The sequence below is a fragment of the Lethenteron reissneri genome, chromosome 17, assembly GCF_015708825.2.
Source record: "Lethenteron reissneri isolate LAM-NWPU_2019-01 chromosome 17, ASM1570882v1, whole genome shotgun sequence".
NCBI classification, from domain to species: domain Eukaryota; kingdom Metazoa; phylum Chordata; class Hyperoartia; order Petromyzontiformes; family Petromyzontidae; genus Lethenteron; species Lethenteron reissneri.
Window position 1 is genome coordinate 10,407,586 of NC_083795.1, and position 16,060 is coordinate 10,423,645.

The 16,060-nt window shown below is 43.8% G+C and overlaps 1 protein-coding gene across 2 annotated transcripts; it reads right to left on the minus strand.

Annotated features, from left to right (window-relative positions):
• Nucleotides 1-725: 725 nt before the first annotated feature.
• LOC133343474 (inositol 1,4,5-trisphosphate receptor-interacting protein-like) lies at nt 726-6,506 on the minus strand. Of its 2 annotated transcripts, none has more exons than XM_061553122.1 (3): nt 6,383-6,506; nt 5,071-5,196; nt 726-4,136 (listed from the first exon to the last, which is right to left on the minus strand). In XM_061553122.1, the coding sequence occupies exon 3, from the start codon at nt 4,086-4,088 to the stop codon at nt 2,466-2,468; it is 1,623 nt and encodes a 540-aa protein (XP_061409106.1). In that variant the 5' UTR covers nt 4,089-4,136; nt 5,071-5,196; nt 6,383-6,506; the 3' UTR covers nt 726-2,465. The 2 variants fall into 2 exon arrangements, with proteins under 2 accessions (XP_061409106.1, XP_061409104.1); XM_061553120.1 differs by having other exon boundaries at nt 6,224-6,451.
• Between the last annotated feature and the right edge of the window lie 9,554 nt (nt 6,507-16,060).

Genomic DNA, 16,060 nt, shown 5'->3' on the forward strand with positions numbered 1-16,060 from the left:
ATTCCGGCGCATTGAAAAGAAGTGCAAGCCAACGATACATCAGAGATGACGGAATCCTTCGGGTTATGTGATTTAATTCAATGCAAACCATTATTTGTGGGATACATTGAAACCACGAGGTTCTTCTGTGCGGTTGGAAATTAAATGCGCGATAGGGAAGTTACCATTGTTCCCATGTTGGTCTCCAGAGAGCTCTCAGTATGAATGACACTTGAGTTTGCGCTTGACCTCAATGCGGGCTGGGAGTAATTTGGACAATGCAATAACATAGCGCCATCTAACGGGCATATTGTATATTACTCTCTGGGTCTTTCGGTAAAGTCACGGAGGTAGAAATACTAGATCACGATGTTTCGATAGCAACACATGCCATTGTCCTCAGGTGAGACAATACAGCAGGCAGACTGCTTAGGCAAGAGGAAATGTACATTGCTATCAAAACGTCGTGATCTATTATGTTTCAACCTACGTGACTTTAACAAAAAAACCAAAGAGTACGGATTCCTGCAGTCACGAAAGCTTCAAATTAATATTGGATTTTTTTTTATCATGCAACATGTCAGTGGTGCACAAGCACTGACAAAAACACTGCCTTAAACGTTTTTAAGCCAATGCTTTTAACGAATGTTGTAATGGGAATGCAATGTTCTGAATTCACTCTTCCATGCTTTAAACAGTATATGCATTTATGAAATGGTATTTTATTCCAAACTTCAATACAAATACATGTTGAATAGTTTTTATTTTATTGGGGCATAAAAACAGTGCAAAACCCTTGATTTCAATATGCATAACATAAGCATTTGTTGTGCCTTTGTAAAATAACAACACAAAAGCTACTAAAAGTACCAGTGTTACAAGACTACAAGACAATTATTTTATATACCAGTACTGTATTGTACTTTTAGGTTAGGATTTCCCAGTATATTGCGTATAATTTATTGTACCATGCAGCATTTCAAAGCCAACTTAATTGACTAAAATAATCCAGACTGAAAGCAATCCATGATTTTAAAAAAATACAGTTAAAAAAACCCTAGAAAAGATCATTTCAATTGGACATTTGATTTTTTTTTAAAGAAAACCGTATTATAAAAAGGTAATTTATCAGCACAAACTTTCATGTAAAATATAGGTAAACATACGTTACAAAAGGTAATTGTAAAGCGTTACATTACATTGTAGCAATATTCATGGAGCAGCATTAAAATTGTGATTTTAAAATACCATATATAACCATCAGAAATGTAATACAACGGATAGAGTTCACCTTATTGAATTAAAGTAGTACATAATGGCAGACATAATTCTTGGCACTGCATCAAGCTTTCCTCAGAGCCAATACGCATGATCTGATACATACTGTAGCATTGTTTGCCTTATGTGCTACTTTATTTTGATCTTTATTACATTTACTCACGAGCACAATGTCAAAAAAACATTAAACTAGTAGTCACTTGTGCAACACGTTAAGTGGAAAACCAGTATAATACACGTTTGAAACATGCATACCACTTAAGAAATTCAACCTTACCATTTCAGTGATATACATAATTGTATTATAAGTTTAAGTATGTTCTTAACCACACACGTATAGCATCATCTGCTGCAAAAGTACCATTCATCAGCCCTCTACTGCTGGATGAAGGCCTGCCCAATCATTCATCCCCCAAGGTGTCACAATGCAACTATATACTGCACACCAGCAGTGTCCTTTGGCTGCCATTGTTTAATCTTAACCACCAGCCATCCGATCTTGAATATTCCTGACAAAGCCCATATTAAATACAATGTCTCTAATTCGCATATTTTCTCCAATCCACGCATTCCTCTATTTTTCAGTGCAATAAATGTCAAGCACGTAGTCGCGCATGCATCTTTGTGCATCTTTTAACCTTTGTTCAATTGGCAAAGTCCATGTTTTTGATTATCATGTCATAGCAGGTAACATACAATGATTATATTAATTTTTAGGCACATTGGTATGTTCCTTTTCATTATCAAGTTCAGTTTTCTAAAAGTACCATGAACGAACCGAAATATAACTTTTATTAATGACTGTATATGGTAGTTTTCTTGAAAGTTCTGTAACGATTGAAGTCATTTGATGTCAGACCTGGGAAACCAGTTAATAAGATACTATTACGTTGTACAATCTATACGAAACTTATTTTTTTCATGTAAATGAGGTTACAAGATCTTGTCTATTCTCTTAATTGTGCAGTTTCCAGACCAACAATTCAATGCTTACTGGCCCATTTGCCATTTACCAATTGTCAATAATGGAATGTAAGAATAAAAAACATCCAATTGGTTTCTTAATTGATATTTTTTACTTCTTTCAGTGGAAAATAATGTACTCTGGTCCATTAAAATGTAATACTGTACTCAAGTGTTAGAACTTCAAATAATACATTGCTTAAAAATCCTAACTTAATGTAATACGGTTTTATCACCAAGTAGCTTCAGTCACATTCTTTGGGAATAATCAGTGACAATTTGTTCATCATCTCTTGAAATAAGGTGCGCGTTTGTTGGAAAACATGATCCCCAATGAGGAGTCTACCAAATACATTCGGAGATGGGCAATCACAGTATACCTCCGGAATACACAAGCACTTGCTAGCCTCTGCACTTCCAACAATTGCATGGCTAAGGTGCCTAATTTCAAGACACCTTTTCAGTAGACACAGCAAGTTGCTTAACTGTTCTCGCAGATGCTCCATTCCAGAGTTTTCAGGTGTCAGGCTATTGTCTGCTAACATGTGGAGCAGAGCTGTGCGCAGGTGGAATAATTTCAGCCCTGCCTCATGCTGGAATGAACGATGCGCGGTGTTCAGCCTCTGCTGCTCAATTAGGTAAGACAAAATGTTCAGACTCTGCAAGTGACCTAAATCTGTAGGGAGCCTTTTGACGAGATATTTCATGTAGACTTCTTCACACTTCAAGAAAGTAGGACTCCAGTGCAGTTGTGGGAAGTCAATTGCAATCTCTGAATAAATGCTTGGCACCAGGTATATTTCAGAGTCATTGTACCTTATTGCTGGAATAGCATCAAAAAACACCTTTCTTCCAGATTTGAAGATCATTTTCAGTGCACAGGGAGAATGAATATCTCGCAGTGACAAATCAAAATCGTATTTACGTGCAATGTTTTTCCAACCTTGTGCGATTAAGGATGCGAACCAAAGTAGTACCTTTCCTGCAATCAGTCGATTTGTTCTCAAATTGTAAAGTGACTCATCAGCTATGAAGCTACATCCATTAGCACCCTTGTCCATAGATGGACTGTTGTGTGTGCTTAAAAGGCACAATGTGTCATCATCATCTTCGCAATCATGGCAACAGCAAGCACATTTTTGTTGTGCCGAATTAGAACAGTCATTTGATTCAATCTTTACACTAACATGTGTGAGGGACTTGTTTTCATTTTCCACATCTATCTGAAATGTATATGGTTCTGGTGGAGACAGTGGGATAAGAAACCTGAAAGTATGAGGGCTCTGAAAATCTCCAGAATTTGCCAGAGATACACATGTTCCAATAAGCAAGTCTGTATTAATGCAATGCTTTAAAGACATTTCATCTACCAAGTCATCAAGAAAATTCTCCACGAACTCTCGATTGTTTGTAATTTCATCCAATTTAGACTGCACTTGATCATCATAAAATGTTTGCAAAGTGTCACTGTTGGGCAGGTTTGATATTTGGGTAACTTCATTATCCTCGTTTAGCTTCAGCACTAAATCTGATTCGAAAGAAGGCACATCATCATGAGGGACACTGTAAGCTTCTGGAAAGAACAAATAGATAAGAAAAAATATCAGTAGAAGTATTCTGTTCAACAAACTACTGTCAAGGCCAAGTATATTAACATAGATATCCGTCATTTTTTTCTCCACTTTTCCAGTGGCATCCACAGAATACGATTTGGATGCAAATTCCTGTTCGAAAATTTCCATTTGCAGCTCCATCTGCCTGGCTCGCTCATCCATCTTCACCTTCAGATCCTCTCGTCTCCAATCCCAAAAGGTGGGCTGAAAGCAGGTCATCACCAGCAGCACGCAGAGGTTCCATGTAGTCCTCATCGCCACTTCGTAACTTCGTCCATGTGATGATGGCTCTCGGCGGTGCAGCTGGGAAAACACAAGACACAGGGCGATGTATAACTAGCTACCCCACTAATGGATTTCATAATTGCTCAAGTGATGTCTCCATCTATATATATAAAAAAAGGGAAATTTGTGAATGTGTCTGTTCAAAATGTTTAGCGTACTTCCTGACATGCAACAAACGTGAAATTTGCCATGTGGGTGCTTTCCAGACTGTACACCATGCAAAAATTATAATAGACTTTTGTATTTTTTGGGGGGGGGGGGGGGGGGGGCGCAATAATGCACATATTCATCTTCTTGGTTCTTTCGGTAAAGTCACGTAGAATGGAAATAGTAAAATAATAAAAATAAAACATAATAAAATAATTCTCACGACGTTTCGGCCACAACGCAAGCAGCCGTCCTCAGGTGGAGAACAGGTCTGTCGAGAAGACAGAGTCTGAATGACACACCCCAGGCTTGGAGCGACTATTTAAGCTGGGATGGAGGGGGGGAGAGCGCCTTGACAAAAATTATTTGCATATCAAGAGGAATTTAGCATATTTATGGGAAATGCAGATATGTGATTAGTACTACTTGTGAAATGCGTAGGAGGTTTGGCGGGGGGTTTAAAGTCATTATTCCCGTGCATTATGATTAGCAGCATCAATGCATATATTTTGCACGGCAAGTGAGCTGTGATGTCACATCTGTCATGTGACCCGTATGCGGAAGCGTAATGCAGAGTGCCTGGTGATGTCATGCCCCCCCCAACACTCCGCGGGTAAAGTGAAATACAAATGTGTTGCAGGTCTAAGGCGTTCTTCGCGCAGCATTGGTTTATTATTTCAGTCGTTTACTGCCGTACCCACCCTGAAAGTTGCTTGTGTCTGCAGCAAGCGCGTGTATGTGTACGCGCCTGTGTGTGTGTGGGGGGGGAGCTGTAGTGTAGTGATTAGCGTGCTGTGCTACGAACCCGGCAACCCGAGTTCGATTCCCGCTCACGGCCACCACCGATGACGCTTATTTGAACTGGTCCTGGACCTCCCCTAGGTCGACTCAGCCTCAAACGAGTAACTGCTGTGGTGTGTGAACATCGCCACTGGGGAGACAAAGGCGGCCGGGCGTATATTATAAAGTCGACATCACTTTCACAACATTCAATCACCTGTTGAGAAGAGGATCATTAGAAATACGTGGGTATTCATAAATAAATTGATCACCCTGTAACATTAATGATATGCGAAATGCGCATTGGGGGGTGGTGGGGGGGGGTGATAATCGTAGTTTTACGAATTTGGAAACCTGAGTCAGGGTTAACATGATGCTATCCGAATCATTCTTTAAACTACTTCACAAAGCTGCACTGACCAGCATGGTGATGAATGGCCAAATAGCCCCATGATCAACACAGAATTGCAGTGGATTAGCAAATTGTTGTACGTTATGCAAATTTATAATTAGCATGCACAATGCAGTAATTTCCACGTTATTAATATCACACAATCGATTCTGATATTTTTAAAACAAGCAAAATAAATGGATGTCTTATGACAAATGGTACACTCATGGATTTTCTAAACAACGTTCATACCCGAAACGTAAGATAACTCCAGAGAATAAAGCAATTATCGTGTTAATGTTTCCACGAATAAAACGGGATAAACTTAGCCTCATGTGGCCCCCATCAACATTGGTGGACACTTACATACAGTACGGTTACTACTTTTTAAAATCTCTTCCCGGTTTATAACGTTAGTCTTGGTGCGTTTTAGTTCCGACTGTTAAACTTAACAACTACAATTGACACGTTGTTAGAATCACTTCATTATGTAGTCAATAGATAGGGAAGTGTGAAGATTCGCGAATCTGCGTGCGTTTATCAAAGTGACCCAAAAAAAACCCCTACAACGTAAACGCTTCCCAACTTAAATAGTACATCCCGAACGAGTACTGTATCGTGTCTACGCGTATCGAGAATAAACCTCTTCAAAAGTTATTACATTAGACACTTATTTAAACGACTTAAAAACTCATCCGGGCCTAACAACCGAGCTGTAAACGATGTAATTATCAACCCAAAAAGGCAATCTCGCGTCGTAAACGAAACGGGGGCCTTATCTTCTTACGATTATATTTTCAAAATGATCTCCGACAAAACTAAATCGAATAACGCTTGAATTTGCGCGGTTATTTTTTTCTTATTCTTCTTCTTCGTCTCAACAAATTACACGGGACCAAATTAGGCGAAATAACCACGGGAAATAACAACAATAATAACAACAAACTTTTGCCCCGGCGGTCTCGCTGTAGGCCGGATGGCGATGCGTCCCATTAGAAGAGTGAGAGAGAGAGAGGCGACGGCCCCAGTTTCCTGTTTCGTTAACAACGCTTCCCTGACAAAGGAGTTGTGGGAGTGGTTGGGTGGGTGGTGGTGATGGTGGGTGGTGGGGTGGTGATGGTGGGTGGGTGTTGATGGTGGTGGTGGTTGGGTTGGTGATGGTGGGTGGTGATGGTGGGTGGGTTGGTGGGTGGTGGTGATGGTGGGTGGGTTGGTGGGTGGTGGTGATGGTGGGTGGTGGGTGGTGATGGTGGGTGGGTGGTGGTGGTTGGGTTGGTGATGGTGGGTGGTGGTGGTGGATGGGTGGTGGTTGGGTTGGTGGTTGGGTTGGTGGTGGTGGTGGGTGGTGGGTGGGTGGGGGGTGGTGGTGGGTGGGTGGGGTGGTGATGGTGGGTGGGTGGTGGGGGGTGGGTGGTGGTTGGGTTGGTGGTGGGTGGGTGGGGGTGGTGGTGGGTGGGTGGTGATGGTGGGGGGTGGTGGTGGGTGGGGGGTGGTGGTGGGTGGGTGGTGATGGTGGGCGGTGGTGGGTGGGTGGTGGTTGGGTTGGTGGTGGTGGGAGGGTGGTGGTGGGTGGGTGGATGGTGGTGGTGAGTGGTGGTGGGTGGGTGGTGGTTGGGTTGGTGGTGGTGGGTGGGTGGGTGGATGGTGGTGGTGGGTGGTGGTGGGTGGGTGGTGATGGTGGGGGGTGGTGGTGGGTGGGGGGTGGTGGTGGGTGGGTGGTGATGGTGGGCGGTGGTGGGTGGGTGGTGGTTGGGTTGGTGGTGGTGGGAGGGTGGTGGTGGGTGGGTGGATGGTGGTGGTGAGTGGTGGTGGGTGGGTGGTGGTTGGGTTGGTGGTGGTGGGTGGGTGGGTGGATGGTGGTGGTGGGTGGTGGTGGTTGGGTTGGTGATGATGGGTGATGGTGGTGGGTGGGTGGGTGATGGTGGTGGGTGGGTGGTGGTGGTGGTGATGGTGGGAGGGTGGTGATGGTGGGTGTTGGTGGGAGGGTGGTGGTGGGTGGTGGTGGTGGTGGGAGGGTGGTGGTGGGTGGTGGTGGGTGGGTTGGTGATGGTGGTGGTTGGGTGGTGGTGGTTGGGTTGGTGATGGTGGGTGGTGGTGGGAGGGTGGTGGTGGGTGGGTTGGTGATGGTGGGTGGTGGTGGGAGGGTGGTGGTGGTTGGGTTGGTGATGGTAGGTGGGTGGTGGTGGTGGGTGGATGGGTGGTGGTTGGGTTGGTGATGGTGGGTGGTGGTGGGAGGGTGGTGGTGGTGGGAGGGTGGTGGGTGGATGGGTGGTGGTGGTTCGGTGATGATGGTGGTAGTAGGGTTGGTGATGGTGGGTGGTGGGAGGGTGGGAGGGTGGTGGTTATGGTGGGTGGGTGGTGGTGGGTGGGTGTCGATGGTGGGTGGGTGGTGGTGGTTGGGTTGGTGATGGTGGGTGTGGTGGTGGTGGGTGGGTGGTGATGGTGGGTGGGTGGTTGTGGTGGTGGTGGGTGGGTGGTGGTGGGTGGTGGTGGTGGGTGGGTGGTGATGGTGGGTGGTGGTGGGTGGGTGGTGGTTGGGTTGGTGGGTGGTGGTGGTGGGTGGGTGGGTGGTGATGGTGGGTGGTGGTGGGAGGGTGGTGGTGGTGGGTGGGTGGATGGATGGTGGGTGGTGATGGTGGGTGGTGGTGGTTGGGTTGGTGATGGTGGGTGGGTGGTGGTGGTGGGAGGGTGGTGATGGTGGGTGGTGGTGGTTGGGTTGGTGATGGTGGTGGTGGGTGGTGGTGGTTGGGTTGGTGATGGTGGGTGGTGATGGGAGGGTGGTGGTTGGGTTGGTGGATGGTGGTGGTGGGTGGGTGGGGGGTGGTGGTGGTGGATGGGTGGGGGGTGGTGGTGGTGGGTGGTGGTGGGTGGGTGGTGATGGTGGGTGGGTGGTGATGGTGGGTGGTGGTGGGAGGGTGGTGGTGGTGGGTGGGTGGATGGATGGTGGTGGAGGGTGGTGATGGTGGGTGGTGGTGGTTGGGTTGGTGATGGTGGGTGATGGTGGTGGGTGGGTGGTGGTGGTGGGAGGGTGGTGATGGTGGGTGGTGGTGGTTGGGTTAGTGATGGTGGTGGTGGGTGGTGGTGGTTGGGTTGGTGATGGTGGGTGGTGGTGGGAGGGTGGTGGTGGGTGGGTTGGTGATGGTGGGTGGTGGTGGGAGGGTGGTGGTTGGGTGGTGGTTGGGTTGGTGATGGTAGGTGGGTGGTGGTGGTGGGTGGATGGATGGGTGGTGGTTGGGTTGGTGATGGTGGGTGGTGGTGGGAGGGTGGTGGTGGGTGGTGATGGTGGTAGTAGGGTTGGTGATGGTGGGTGGTGGTGGGAGGGTGGTGGTGGTGGGTGGGTGGTGGTGATGGTGGGTGGGTGTCGATGGTGGGTGGGTGGTGGTGGTGGGTGTGGTGGTGGTGGGTGGGTGGTGATGGTGGGTGGGTGGTGATGGTGGGTGGGTGGTTGTGGTGATGGTGGGTGTGGGTGGTGGTGGGTGTGGATGGGTGGGTGGTGGTGATGGTGATTCAACTTCCACGCAGATCATAAGGGGCGGGAGGGGGTGAGCGACTCACGGACGGAAACGAGCAAAAAAAACCGAAAGGGACGAGTCGATTGTAAATGTCGGAGCCGAGATTATAAATCGAGATTTGAAGTTTTCGTGACTGTAGAGATCCATACTCAAGCTGTACTGTTAAAGGTGAACTAAGTGTCGTGGCTTTGCTCTCCAACACACCCGGGGGTGCTGTGCCCGGAACGAATTTGGCATGTGTTTATGTCTACGTGACAAAGCTTACTAATTGGCTGTGTCGGGTGGTGGCGGGTTTAACGACACATTTATATTTACACGATCTAACCCCCCCCCCAATCATCAAAGCCACCACCATCCCCCCATGGGAGCAATTACTCGATTAGGGCAAGGGGGGTCGGCAGCGAATTTTGTTGGGGGGTTTGTTTTTGATCCAGAATAGATCGAGAGCAGCATCGCACACGCAGAGCGACTTGTACACAAACACAGCAGCGGGTATACAACATAACACAACTAAATTCTGACTTTTATAAACAACAATTTAGGTGATGGAATAAACTACGTCTGTTTAGTCCCCACCCCCACACCCCTTAGTTAATCTTTAACAGTACCGCTTGACTACATTTTGTCACCAAGACATTCCATAGTGACCCATTCCCTGCCATATTTAATACATTATCTTCACGTTAAATTGTGTTTAAGATTTTATTTTTAAACGGCTGCCCACAAGGGGGCAGCCAAAGAGCCGCATTCGGCTCCAGAGCCACAATATCCGACCCCTGATCAATGGGCTAGGGGACTTCCTCGAAGGTCAATCGGGTTTTAGGTTTCAACAAAGATAAAGTTCCCCCGTGTAGCCTAAACAAACTCTTGGGGCAAGTGCTGTTAGCGAGTAGCACCTATGAAGGCCGGCGCGGCACACGAGGGATTGGGTGGCCAGCACCACGCCCGGCCGCCTTTGTCTTTACGTACCGCACCATGTACTCATTTGAGGCTGAGTCGACCTAGGGGAGGCCCAGACACGGTTCATATAATCATCACTGGTGTTGGCCGTGAGCGGGAATTTAACTCGGATCGCCGAGTTCGTACTGGTCCACTACTGCCCCCCAATTGACCCTGAACGACCACCGGGGCCAATCTGGTTTTAGGTTTTAACACACACACGCAAGTCACAACGCTTGCTATGTTCGGACAGCTTTATCCTGACTCCATCCACGAATGTAATGAATGCACGGCTACTTACTCAGCCCATCATCCCTGCTGGGGTCCATAAAATCGACAACCGCTTTCTGGGGGGGGGAAGTCAACTGTGGTTGTCTTATGGATAAACTCGCCCCCCTCACCGCCAGACAAATGTGGAATTTCCACCACTGGCCCAGGGTTGTAAATAGACGAGCATCGCCCCCAATGCTCATTTGATCAACACATCACTTTGATGAATGGCACATACGGTACCTGTATATGCAATCTTCTAAAACATTTAAACCACGTGAGAGCAAAACGTTTACAATATTTAATGTTAATTTATAATTGCAAATAACTAGTTATTACGTATTCAGTTGGTTATACACAATGCGCCTATGACAAAGTCACGCGGAATGAGCCCGACCTTGTCAGATCCTCGAAGCTAAACAGGTTTGAGCCTCATTGGAACCTCATTTGCCAGTAAAAAAATATAATTGTTTTTTTACCCTTCTATCTGGCAACAAAACTGACACCTTTTTTACAAGGAGTCATGTTTGCATAGACCACAATACCTGCAGTCATAATGCAAACAAAAAACATAACTCTGATAATGTGTGCACTGTCCTTATGGATAGACTCGCCCCTCCCCACCGCCATACAAATGTGGAATTTCCACCACTGGCCTAGGGCTGTAAATAGACGAGCATCACCCCCAAAGCTCATTTGATCAACACATCACTTTGATGAATGGCACATACGGTACCTGTATATGCAAACTTCTAAAACATCTAAACCAGGTGAGAGAAAAACGTTTACAATATTTAATGTTAATTTATAATTGTAAATAACGAGTTATTACGTATTCAGTTGGTTATACATCTGGTCCAACCCATGTGAGACTAGGCTCTAAGGAAAGCTGTCTCGGGTGTGGACCAATCAACTTCAAGGACAGTGCATACATTATCAGAGTTATGTTTTTTGTTTGCATTATGACTGCAGGTATTGTGGTCTATGCAAACATGACTCCTTGTAAAAAAGGTGTAAGTTTTGTTGCCAGATAGAAGGGTAAAAAACGAATTATCAGGTTTGAGCCTGGTTAGTGGTTGAATGGGTTACCACTGTTCGCGGTTGTCGTAGGCGTCTTCAATGTTGCGCTACGTCTTTCGGCAGCGGTGCAGCATAATTCATTGTTGTACTCTACTATGTGCTTCGATACTGCCACGTCTATGTTCCCCGCACTTACCAGCGTAATGAAGTATGGTCAAACTAACCCCACGAACTGCACTGTCGGTTGGACACATAAACAACGTACATAAAGTAATGATGTGTTTTGTCGGTACTAGAACCTTCCCAGTGAATCGGAATCATAATATTTATGCTGGAGAAATCCGATGACCCATGAAGCTCTTTTTCACAGATGTCCAGTAGGAGCAGGTCAGAAAGTTACAACAACAAACAATACAGAAAAGATCGGAGTGCAAAGTATAGAAAAGGTAAGCAAATCTAGATTTGAAGATTTCGTGACTGCAGGGATCCATACATACTCTTTGGTTCTTTCGGTAAAGTCACGTAGGTACCACGTAGGTACCTACGTGACTTTACCGAAAGAACCAAAGAGTAGGTAAGCAAATCACTAAAATAATAATTATTGATGAAAATCACAAGACAGTACTGTATATACAAATTAAAGTTCATTAAAAATAAAAAGTTATCTTGGCAGTGTTAATCACTCTCTTGTCATGGAACTCTTGAAATTAGATGTGTCATCAGGTTATTATTCAGAAGCTGGTAGCTGGTGCTACAATCGTTTTGAACTAGTTTACAACACATTGGGTACCATTTTTTTTTAATCTCAAAGCTGTTTTAACAATTTCCAGCAGAAAAAAAGGATGGACATAGTTCACACTTTTATCACTACACCTATTTGGTTGACTAAAATGACGCAACAAATTCAATGTATACTTTATTGTAATGTGATACAGCACACCTAATTTCACGAAAGGATAAAAAATCTTAATATAATATGCAAAACATTGTAATTGGATACACTGTGCTGTATAATAACTGATTGCGATGCTCTAAGTAATTAGAACGACTGTAATGTATCTTAATATATTTCAACAAGAAGGAATTACATTATTTTAATGAGAGTTGCATGTTTCTCAAATGCCCCTTTCAAATAAGGCTTGGATACATTGTATGGTGCAAGTATCCATACAAAGGAATAATTAAGTGCGTTGAACTGCTGCACTCACTAAATTAGAAAATCATTGTACTGGAACGTTTTGAGAAAAATGTAACCGGATATTTGACACCAAATACAGTAACCAGTCAGTGTTGTTCGCTCCTGGGTGACCACTTATTATTTAATGAAGCTGCACTTATCGCACTTCACAGGGCCCTATCCCCGGGAAGCAGAAAGAATGATTTACTGTCTCTTTTATTCTTGAGCCATGATTGAAAACCCCTTGGCTCATCAGATTCACAAAAGGGCCATGTGGAGAGGCTCCGTGAGAAATCCATGTTGCCTCCACACGCACACAAATTGCAATTACGCCTGGCAGTGCAATCAACGGTGGTAGTGTAATGCTGTCAAGTTAATAAGATGAATGATTACGTAATTTATTTGTATATTCAGGAAGTCATGCCACATTTGGATGTTTGACAAAGTCCATTTCTAAGTGGCATGTGGGAGGAAAACAGTTCCTGGAAAATAAAATCCACTAACACAAGTGAAAAAATATTAAAAGCTCCACGCACATGGATTCAAATGCAAACCACTTTTTGTAATGCCATCTCACGGCAACATCGGAGGCCAGCATGTTTGCGAGTTTCACAAATCTGCGTGATCCACCAACCACCACCGCCTCCAAAGCACTGAATTAGAGGCATGCGACTGTTCAACGCCCACTCGTTCTTGGCCACTTGCCCAGCGTTTTGCTGGAGTTTTGTTGTTGCCTTTTTATGGTGTCGTAATCCGTCGCATTAAATATGTGCCTACTTCTATAGCCCCAGGGCAATAATAAGACGGCTTACCACCAGGCAAAATCCATCATGCTAGTTGTGCCGAATACTCGGAGGTTACCTGAAGCCAAACAAATATGTTCTGCAGTTTATTTGTAATTTGCTATCTTGATTGACCAATTTCCAAAAGGTAACCAAACAGCACATTTTAAGACCAGAAGTTACTGTGACTGCAATTGCTGTATATGTCGTAGTAACCGTTGCATCAATTGAAATGAATTTCTATGCAATTATCAATGTTCTGCAGTAAATGTGCATAGTGATGTACGCCTGTTGCGCACCAGGAGCTGATGGTGAAGCTTGGTTGACAACTGCTATTTCAGCCGTGCATTTAAGGGAATCAAAACACAATAGGGTTGCATACTCACGAATGAACTGTGATGCGCGAACACAAGTTTGGATGTATCAACAAGGTTTACAGCTTAGTAAAGTTAATTGCTGGGGATATGTTTGAAAGATCCTAAGTCTAAAGACGACTGCGGTTGACACACGTTATGCAAGCATTGACAGAGATATGTGCCTGTTTTCCGAAGCTCAGGGCGTGTGTGTAAGACGACAGATGGGGGGGGCTCGTTGACAAGGCTGATAAACTTGTCTGAGTAGGGTAAGGGACAGCTATCTCATTTGTAAAACATCGAGAATTGTTTATTATGCATGGATAACTGGTTTCCCCATTTTCAAACTTGTGTATTTGGAGAGTTAATTTGTTGTTTGAAGTGGTCAGGAAGGTCACCACAGTCTGACCGGTTTGTGGAACATACAATATAAGCCTTTTCCTCTGAGTTTAGAGATCAACCAAGAGCATTATCGATATTCAGATAGCACTTAGGGTAATGTTTTGTAAATGTACTTTTGTGATCATTAAAAATATAAAAATTATGAAGACGGTTCAATTTAACTTGACCATCAGGGATGCAATTTTTTGTAAATTCTCACACCATAGATAATTCTGTATTGTCAAGTATGCCTACCTAACTCACATGGAGACAATCACGTTTTACATGTTATGTTTGTGTTGCTTGTTCACGCACGTTTTTTTAAAATATGTTAATTATAGGTATTGTAGTATTTTATATTATTTGGTGTGGATTTCCATGGTTGCTGAATTCATCTCATTTTACTGCGGGCCAAACCTAAATACATTTTAGTGTAATCTGGTCAATTTGTTGGCTGTTATTTTGCTTATAACCCATTGACTGAGATTTGAAATAGCTATTTATGCCACCCCTTAACTTTGACATTTCTTTCCCCTGTAAAAAAAAACTCTAAAATATTAATACATGTACTAACATAATTTGGAAAGGACGTGTAAAAATGTGTCCTATTCCCACTGATGTATAGTGGTTAATTGGTACAATCGATTATCCAAACTTCATACACTGAATAAACGCCACTTATTCAAGGAGAAATTACACAAGAAACTGAAATTCTAATGGGGGGAAAATCCCAGATGTTGATTAAATAGGCTTGAAAAATCGACTGCTGGCCAGTTGCATAAAAGACAGTATTCCCTCGTTATTTGCGAGGGATATATTCCGGAGATGTTCGTGAAGATCACATTTTGCGGATATTGGCCTCCAAAAGGAATTACCTTAAATACATATGAATTATATTAACATTTTCTCATCACTTTATCTCATCACTTTCTTGAATCACATTCTCTCTCAAAACTTTATCTCATTACTTTCTTTCTTTCTCTTGATGCAGTCGCGTATAATTCCAGATGCGATTGGTGGATAGACAAAATCGTGGATAGCACGTTCGTGAATAACGAGGGAATACTGTACAGTAAATAGACAACCAAAAAAACAAACAGCTCATATGTTGTAGATACCCCGTAGTGCACATTCCTATGCTATGTATTTCAGACTAACGTGTATGTCAAGCTTCAATAGTAAATAGACATTACAGATCAAGCACATAATCATGGCACTCTGGTCAAATATTCACCTCTCCATGCTTTCAACACTTTTCAGCTTTTGTTCAATCTTTTTCGGTGTCCATGTTTGTGATCCATGAATTAAATTACACTGAGATGATCAGAGAGAAAATGCAAAAACTGCATAGACATATTAGTTAGTTTAACACGTAGGCTTTCGCGACCAATATTATTCATAATAAACGTTTTTGGGTTAGATCGCGTTATTTATAAATGTGTCGTAACCCTCCACCACCCGACACGGCCAATCAGCAAAAAAATGTCACGTTGACAAAAGACAAATAGTTCACTACTTTAGCCCACCGGTGTGTTGAAGAGTAAAACCACAACATTTAAAATTTTTGACGTTTCGCTGGTAATTGCATCCAGCATCATCGGGCGAATTGCATCCAGCATCATCAGGCTAATTGCCCGATGATGCTGGATGCAATTACCAGCGAAACGTCATACTCAAAAATTGTAAATGTTGTGGTTTTACTCTTCAACACACCGGTGGGCTAAAGTAGTGAACTATTTGTCTTTTGTCAACGTGACATTTTTTTGCTGATTGGCCGTGTCGGGTGGTGGAGGGTTACGACACATTTATAAATAACGCGATCTAACCCAAAAACGTTTATTATGAACATATTAGTTACTCGAGTCTGAGGTTGCCAGATGACAATGTATCAGGTGGGTTCACGAAACCACCTATGCTGACCTTTGCACGTTACAGTATTTCCTCGTACACATGTATGTTGAAGTTTTTCGCACCGTACATAGCCAACTGTGCTAATCGGTATCTTCAAGTATTCTCGTTTCTTCCAAATGTCCAAACATTGTAAAATATGGCCCTGCTTAAAACCATAATTAAAAACATTTCTAAAACTATTAAAAATTATGGCCCACCTCAAAAGTGAGGTTATATGTTTTTGACAAATCACACGCCCCCCTTCCTACATGAGATGTTTTAAATGTACTAAACCTCTTC